The following is a 9,257-nucleotide window of genomic DNA, read 5'->3' as shown; positions in this document are numbered from 1 at the left end:
AAAAAAAAAGAAAGAAAGAAAAGAAAAATTCTTAATGTGTGTGCACTTAACAAAAGAGCATCAAAATATGTGGGGCAAAAACTGATGGAGCTGAGATGCAAGAAGAAATAAACAAATTCATTATTATAGTTAAAAATTTAAATACCTCTCTATTAGTAAATCACATATCCAGCAGGCAGAAAATCACTAAGGATACAGTTAAGTTGAATAGTATGATCAACGAAATGACATTTATACAACTTCATCTCAAATTAGAAAACTCATTCTTGTCAAGCTAACATGGAACATTCAATGAAATACACCTTCACAGATTTAGAATAATAGAAATCATACAATGTATATGCTCCACTCTGGAACTAGAAATCAATTAAGAAAAAGATAGCTGGAAAATTCCAAAATACTTACAGATGAAACAACACAATTTTAATAACATGTGGGTTAAAGAAGACACCTGAAGAAAAACTTAAAATATTTTAAACTAAATGTAAATTTAACTTACCAGTATTAGTAAATGCAGCAAAAGCATTCAGTGCTTAAGGGAATATTTGTAACATTGAATACATATATTAGGAAAGAAGAAACTTCTAAAGTTAGTAATCTCAGCTTCAATCTTAAGAAACTCAAGAAAGAACAACATAAAACTAAAGCAAGCAAGAGATAAGAAATAATGAAAACCAGAGCAGAAATCATTGAAATGGAAAATAAAATCAACAAAACCAAAAGTTGTTTCTTTGAACAGATCAACAAAATTAATAAACCTTTATCCAGGAAACCAAAAAACAAATAAAGGACACAAATTATCAACTATCAGAAATAAAAGAGGGATCATCACTACAACACAGAACTTTAAAGGATAATTAAAGAATACCATAAACAACTCTCTGCCCTCAAAGTTGGTAACTTAGATAAAACAGACCAGTTCTTTGAAAAAGACAAACTACCAAAACTCACAAAGAAGAAACAGATAATTTGAATAGCCCTATATAATCAATTCAAAAGAAACATGAATGATAAATAGACCTGGCAAAATGTCAAGATACGATAAAAATGACTGAAGTTGTGGAAGCACTGCTGTAGGTTATATATACCATAGAAGACAGTCATGTCACTAATGTCAGCCATTCTGCTAAGTACCATACATACAGTATCTCATTCAATCCTTATAACAATCTATTAGATTATTAATAAATTGAATTTACATATTTTAAACTAGAGAACTCGAGGTCAAAAATGCTAATGGACTCACCCAGGGTAGTAACTGGCAGGGCCAGGGTTAGAATAGCTATGTATGTTGGATTCTAAACTTTTAGTTCTCCCCTTTCATGCTATACTACTTTTTCAGTGTAAGGAATAGAAGACTGAAAGGATGAAGTAGAGTGAAACAAAATCTCTTCAAGGCAGACACATAATCTTCATTTACTATGATTTCCAACATAAGATCATTTACAATATGTTTGCCTGCTGTATAGTTAAAGGACAGTTACAGTAGTTGTTAGGACTTTCGGCACAAGGTTTGTTGAACTGAAAATTACTGGCAGAAGAAAGACTAACAACTGTGCCATATCTAGAGAAAAGGATCAATCAACAGAGCCACCTGGAACATCAAGTTCGTGCTCCTTATACCCATATATCCTTGCATTTCATGTATTAAAGAACACCTGATTATCACCATCGGTTAAGTGACACTTAACTAGTTCACACATCTAGGAGAGCCCAAGAGAGGACAAAGCACACCTCTGCTGGAACAAGGGTCCCTTCTAGTCATATCTGCTTATCAAATTGTCCAGTACTGAAACCATACAACTGATGGTTTCCCTGGGTGCCTGCAGCCCAAGCATATTAGAGATTTAATAATATAGGAACCAATGACCCACTGAAGTACACCCTTATTTGACTATAGAACAAAGAAACCGAAATAATTAAAATTTATTACAAGTTAAAAGAACAAAATAAATCTTCCTGTGTACACTGTGAAATAACTCTATATTATGAAAAGCTGAGAAATAGGTACCTGAATTCATTTAGGGCATCAACTATTCGATTATATGCCAAACTCCTCTGACTGGCATCAGCTGATCTCCGGCTCATTTTCATAGCCTTGAAAACAATCATGAAATAGTTAATTCTCATACTAATTGTAGGCAAAACATGGACCAAAAAAAGAAAGAAAAAAAGGGAAAGTTACAAATTTACACAATCCTTTACCATCATATTTATCTATAAAGAAATAAAAAAGGTACATATTTACAGTGACTTCCTCTTCTGTACATCTGGTCATTAATGACTGAACAAAATTGAAACTTTTTAAACTGTTAAATCTCTTACTTGAACTGTCAACCCATAGAATGTCAAGACACAAAGAAACTTATGTTGACAGTTTCTGGGCTACAAAAAACTTTTTTGTACCCCCACAGAACAAGACATAATGATTAACTCAGTAACAGCTTATAGTTTTATATTTCATAGATAATGCTTTGGTTAACTTTTTTTTTTTAAATCTAAAGATTCTACAGAAAAATATCTCAAGTTATTAGTAATATTTGCTTTCTCAAAAATATATTTAGCCAAAGTTGAAAAGCCTTGATCTAGGTAGACAAAAGGGATCAAGATTAAGACATGGAAGTCAAAAAGAACTATATCTGTAATCTTCTAGATGTTTTCAAAGAGAATTATGTATTCTTTATATAATTATAAAGCAAATAAACATTTCTGAAAAACTTATATGACAAGGTCAAGAAATCTTCAAGTCAGAAATCATGTTCCTGGACATCCCAAAGCTTCATAATGTGACAGGAAAATTTACTTCACTTTATTCGAGATTTATAAAAAATGTGAATATTGTTTTTTTAGAACTGTGAGTAGTGTTCTTCTTTAATTTTACAAACAGTACATTATAGATCTCAAAAGGAAGTAGACTTTAAAATAACTGCCAAGGTGCTTAGAAACAAAATCCATACCTTTTAATTAAAAAAAAAAAAGTGCACACAGTTTGAAAAATGGCTCTAGAAGATAACTTCTTTGGGTGGTCCAGTACTTACTATATTTTAGGATTAATTAACTTCTATGGAATTTTCATTCATTTATGTAAAAGCATCCATTCATTTTCATCTTTCAGCTTTAGTGAAAAATGGGATACTAAACTTGTAACAAATATCCAGACAACTATAAGCACTAACAATGTACACCTTAGGTTACAGAATAGTCAAAGCATTAAAACGTGGAAACACTTAAAAAGTAACCTTTAGTAAGTTCTATAATGCCTATTTCAAGTTTTATACAAGGCCTTAAACATTTTCTCAAATAACTTAAAATGTCATTTCAACCACAGCTAAATACTCTGTGTGATGACTTCTGGCAACATAGACTACAAAATGGAACACCAGAAAAGTTCATTAACTTAGGAAAGTATAAATGAAAACGTGCTAAAAATGGCCTTTACTCATTTGTTCAGCAAAAAAGTATTCCCAATGATCTGTTCTTTGACAAATTTAATGGGAATAACTAACATCTGTATTTTCTCTAGTGGCAGATGATCCTTAGGCACTCCAAGTTACTGAAATGCATCCTCTACTTTCCAAACCATTCCAGTTGGTTTACCCACCTCTAGCCTCTTATTTTAACCTCTTTTAAAAATACTAGAAAATTTTTTCCTAAAGCATAATCTGAAAACAGCCTTAAAAACAATCAAAACTCTAGGAAGCATTCTAGATTCTTCATCATTGAGTCCCCATTAACTTCTCCAGTTGTACCACTCACTACTTCTCTTCATCTTTCCCTCACTCATATTGTCACAGAGATTTAGAACTCTGGGTATAGCCACTGATTTCATTAGTACAATTTCTGGGAATCTCCTCTGAAAAACAATATGGAAAATTCACTATAATGTTAACAGTAGGGTAGCAATAACTGTGAAAAAGTGAAATGGCCTATTATTTGCTTTATAAATTACTTAAATTGAAGAAATCCACTAAAATATATTTAAGAACCATTTATAATAACATTAAGTTTTTAAAAAATATGTACACAGTACAATCCTTATCAAGTGGAAGTACAGTATACATGGAAAAGGCCAAATAAATAATCCTTTCTACATGAAAGTGAGTTACCTTTGTGTGGCAAAAACATCAATTTTCTTGTTATTCTCCATATCCAATTTACAGAGTATGTTTTAAAAAATCTACACATCTTTCAGGATGCAGTTCAAATAAACCTTCTTCCCAATATAAGTCATTTTTCTTTCCTCTGAACTACTAAAAAACTTTGCTCATGCTTCTTTTTAGCTATTTTTAGGTTCTATCACACATTTCACAATTTTCTTCCTTTAACCATTTGTATTATATAAAACCAGGGGTCCTCAAACTTTTTAAACAGGGGGCCAGTTCACTGTTCCTCAGACCGTTGGAGGGCTGGACTACAGGCCCTGGGAGGAGTCAGCTGCTAAGCAGGACAGGCAGCAGCAGCAATAACACCCGGTGGGCCAGATAAATGTACTAGGCGGGCTGCCTGTGGCCCGCGGGCCGTAGTTTGAGGAGGCCTGCATTATTCACTTGGCACCCTCAAAAAAATACTCTCTTTTGTTTTTGCAACTAATTGAATGGCCAATTGTTTTCCATCTCCTCTGATTCCTTCTCACTTTCTCAAACTCTAAATATTAAAATGCTCTGCATCTCAGGCCTAGGATTTCCTCTTCTTTCTTCCCTATTTTGGTCAGTTTCATGCCTTTAAATGCCATCCATACACTGATGACCTCTCCCCTAAACTCTACACTTGAATGTTCAGGAGGTAAATTAAAAAAAAAAAAAGACTCCCAACTTACTCCATCAAACCTGTTCCACCTACAGTTTTCCACTTCAATATTGGCAACTCCATTCTTCTAACTACTTGAATGAAAAATCTTACAGTCAACCTCAAATATTCTTTCTTTCAAATTCTAATTAAATCCATTATGTAATCACACTGGCTCTGTTTCACAATATACCTAGAATCTAACCACTTCTCACCCATTCTATCACTAAATTGGTAGAATATTTACCACCTTTCAACCTGGATTATTCCAACATCCTTCTAACTAGCTAGTCCCACAACATCCACCTTTGTTACTATACATCTGTTTTTCACTATCACTAAGAGTGACTCTCATAAATAACATCATTTCACCACTCAAAGGCCTCCAAAGTTCTCCTATTTCTCACATTCTCCTATGTGAATGTTCTTACAATGGTATCCTATAAAGCCCTACATGATCTGGTCTCACTCAACCAAGCCACTTTGGCCTCTTTCATGTTGCTTACCAATCAAGCTCACTCCTGCCGTAGTGCCTGTGCCCCTGTAAGGAAAATCTTCTAGATAGTTGTAGCTTACTTCCCCTCAATATCTCTAGACTATGTTATTTTACTGGGGGGTGGGGGGGGTGTCTTGACTAGCCTTTGAAAATAAGTAATGCCTCCTTCCAGCATTTACATATCTTTATATATCTTTTCCTATTTTTTTCTCCATGGCACTTACCATATAAAAATATATACCAATGTATACACATTTTAAGAAAGAGAAAATTGTGTTAAGATTATAATACTCAATATAATAGTGTTTATTACCTTGTATATCTTGTAATTGCAGAAGTCAAACATGACTTCAGTATTACAATTTTAATACATTTTTTTCCTTTCTTAAAATGTGTATACGTATTTTTGGCATGCTCTGTATATTCATTTGTATATTTGCTATCCCATGAGGTTAGAAGTATTTTTATGCCACAAACTTCTCTTCAGTTGGTAGAATGGTATCTACCATAGCTTAGGCCCTCAAGTATTCATTTCAAGAATAAATGGAATGACTTTAGGTCCTTATTATTAAACAATAAGCTCCTTAAAAAGAATTAATCTATTTGTATCTCCCAGAGTACTATCTATTAGTTTTCTTACCAAATAAACATAATGCTTAATCATAATAAACATAATGCTTAATCAGAGAAATAAAATTCAAAAAAAGATATAAATATATAACTATGCTTACCTGTTCTATTGCACTCTTTAATTTGTTCATGTGGCTTTCAAAGAGAGGAAAATGTGAAAAAAAGAATTCATTAAATTTGTTATTTTCATCTTCATCTTTGGATAAGGAAAAGATTACCCCAATTGCAATCTTCTTTTTTCTCACAATTCCTGGGTTAGGGCCACTGTTTTCATCTGACAGATTAAAGCTTTCTTCTATAGACCTTAAAAATAAATTTTTTTTTTATTTCAAAAAAGTAAAAATCATTCACATTCAATCTTCCTGTTAATTAAATGTAGGCAGGCTAAGGGACATCTACTTTTTTATCAAATAAAGTCTAAGTTTTCATACCAATTATGTATTTCTTTGAGAAATTTACTATAAGGAGCTGCTATCAGCCATAAAAAGGCTATTCTGTCATGCATATATTTTCTTAAGTCTTACTAGAGACAGATTGAAAACATTTTTGTACAATTAGAAGTCAATAAAGAAGTAATCCCAATTTATAATCAACCTAAAAATGTCTAAATTTTAAGGTTTATAGATGAGTCTGGTACAATCTCTTCAATGTTCTAGGATTTACTTGTCTTTCCTTTTGATTCTAAGAGTAAAGTAAAAGATGAAGGAATAAAGGGAATGAGTAAAGGAGAAAATAAGAAGTTTCATTACCTACAATTGTATTTAACGTAGATTAAAAAAAATCTTTCAAGAATGGATTAACTTGCCAAAATAGAAAAACAATGAAATATCAAAATACGGCACAAATAGATCAAAGACTGCAACAGAATAAAATACAGGGTAAAATCTTCATGACATTGTATTTGGAAATGTTTTCTTGGACATAACATTACAACCCATGAAGTGGGAAGTAATATTTGCAAATAATATTATCTCATAAGGAATCAATAAGCAAAATATATGGAGAATTTCTACAACTCACCAACAAAGCAAATAAACCCAATTAAAAAATGGGCAAAGGATATGAACAGACATTTTTCCAAATAAGATATATAAATAGACAATAAGCACATGAAAAGATGCTCAACATCCCTAATTATTAAGGAAATGCTTATCAAAACACCAATGAGAAACCACTTCATATCAAGATGGTTATTATAAAAAAAAAATAACTGCTGGCGAGGATGTGGAGAAACTGTAACCCTTGTGCATTGCTGGTAGCAATGTAAAATGGTACAGCCATGGTGGAAAACAATGTCAGCTCCTCACAAATTTTAAAAATATAATTACTGTAAGATCCAGCAATTCCACTTCTGAGTATATACCCAAAAGAAGTGAAAGGAGGGACTTGAACAGACATTTGCACACCACCTACATAAATAACCACATTCTCCTCAATAGCTAAAAGGTGTATGTAACCTAGATTGTCCACTGACAGATGAATAAATAAAATGGAATATTATTTAGACATAAAAAGGAATGGATTTCTGATATGCACAGATAAACCTCAAAACACTTTGCTAAGTAAAATAAGGCAGACACAAAAGGAAAAGTACTATATGATTCCACTTCTACAAGATACCTAGAGTAGTCAAATTGACAGAGACAGAAAACAGAATGGTGGTTGCCAAGGGCAAGGGAGGGAAGAACTGGGAGTTACTGCTTAATGAATATAGAATTTCAGGTGGGGAAGATAAGAAAGGTTCGGAGTTGCATAATGATGATGGTACAATGTGAAGTTACTTAATGCCACTAAAATGTACACATAAAAATGGTTAAAAGGTAAATTATATATAACTTAGAGCAATAAAAAATGTAATGATTAAACAATTTTTCAAAATACAAGTATAGGCTCTAAAAAACTCATAAAATTGTGTTTAAGGAATTAATCTTCTAAGTCTAAAGTTCCAACTTACCATCTTGGAAATACCCCATTTTCCAAACTTGTTGTTTGGCTGCGTCGCCAACGTCGCTGGTAGCTGCTGGCACAACTTCGGGTAAGTGAGGAATTTGGGGAGGGAAACGGAGTAATAAGCAAGCTGCTGAGAGATGCTGTTAAGTCAGAAGAACAAAAAGTATAATGTATAAGTCAATAATCACTAAGCATGAGGACAAATTTCTTTCTTTCTTTTTTTGAGATAGAGTCTCACTATGTTGCCCTTGGTAGAGTACAGGTCACAGCAACCTCAAACTCCTGCCCTTAAGCCATTCTCTTATCTCAGCTTCCCAAGTAGGTGGGACTATAGGCGCCTGCCACAATGCCCAGCTATTTTTCTGTTGCAGTTGTCGTTGTTGCTTAGTTGGCCTGGGCTGGGTTCCAACCCACCAGCCTCAGTGTATGTGTCTGACGCCATAACCACTGTGCTATGAGCGCCAAGCCAGAAATTTCATTTCCACCCATTTAAGAGTAGATTGATTTAAATTTTTCACTTTGCTTCATAAGCCTCCAAAATTTCCATTATAAAATGATATCATTCTTGGAGAAAGATCTCAGAGGGAGGAAAATAATCACATATTCATAATCATATATATATTCTTGTGTGTCAGGAAGAAATTCTGAGACAAGACGGTGCCTGTGGCTCAGTGGGTAGGGCGTCAGCCCCATATACCGAGGGTGGCGGGTTCAAACCCTACCCCAGCCAAACTGCAACAAAAAATAGCTGGGCATTGTGTTGGGCACCTATAGTCCCAGCTATTCAGGAGGCTGAGGCAAGAGAATCGCCTAAGCCCAGGAGTTGGAGGTTGCTGTGAGCTGCAGGATGCCACAGCACTCTACGGAGGGCGATAAAGTGAGACTGTCTCTTAAAAAAAAAAAAGAAAAAGATAAAAGAAATTCTGGGACAATCCCCTTTTGGCATTCATTCCTCTGCTATCCCCACACCCAGAAAAAAAAAGGTATTACTGCATTGGCTATCAGACTGTCTCCCTCCTTATCTAAACCCTTTTAATCCTTAAAGGAAATAGGGTGCTATTCAAATTTAATGAATAATTAGATTTTAAGAACAAAAGCTATCTTTGAAAGTTTCTGAATGGCACTTAAAGAAGTCATTTACTAATACAGGCAATCCTCAAGTTACAAACATCCAACTTACGTACAACATGCATTTATGAAGGGAACCTATTACAGCAAGTTCCGAAGTTACAAACACCCTTCTAATGTTTGACTTGCACTTATACATGCAAGTTATTACAGGTATTAGGTAAATGTACCTGTTTCAACTTACATACAAATTCAACTGAAAAACCCCAAACCTACAGAACCTATCTTATTTGTAACCCAGGAACTGCCTGTATTAGATCACCACCTG

At 33.8% G+C, this 9,257-nt stretch overlaps 1 protein-coding gene across 2 annotated transcripts in view; it reads right to left on the bottom strand.

Moving 5' to 3' along the window:
* The window catches only part of FNIP1 (folliculin interacting protein 1), a 65,536-nt gene that overhangs the window by 31,439 nt on the left and 24,840 nt on the right, over positions 1–9,257 (bottom strand). For both annotated transcript variants that reach the window (XM_023516456.1, XM_012808967.2), the window contains 3 exons: positions 7,866–8,001; positions 6,013–6,214; positions 2,012–2,097 (listed from right to left, as the gene is read on the bottom strand). In XM_023516456.1, coding sequence (XP_023372224.1) covers positions 2,012–2,097; positions 6,013–6,214; positions 7,866–8,001 — 424 coding nt within the window. The remainder of the gene's footprint in view (positions 1–2,011; positions 2,098–6,012; positions 6,215–7,865; positions 8,002–9,257) is intronic.

The sequence above is a fragment of the Otolemur garnettii genome, unplaced genomic scaffold (genome assembly GCF_000181295.1).
Source record: "Otolemur garnettii isolate 467f Iridium unplaced genomic scaffold, OtoGar3 scaffold00003, whole genome shotgun sequence".
Classification (NCBI taxonomy): domain Eukaryota; kingdom Metazoa; phylum Chordata; class Mammalia; order Primates; family Galagidae; genus Otolemur; species Otolemur garnettii.
This window is presented reverse-complemented; position numbering and strand designations above follow the sequence as displayed.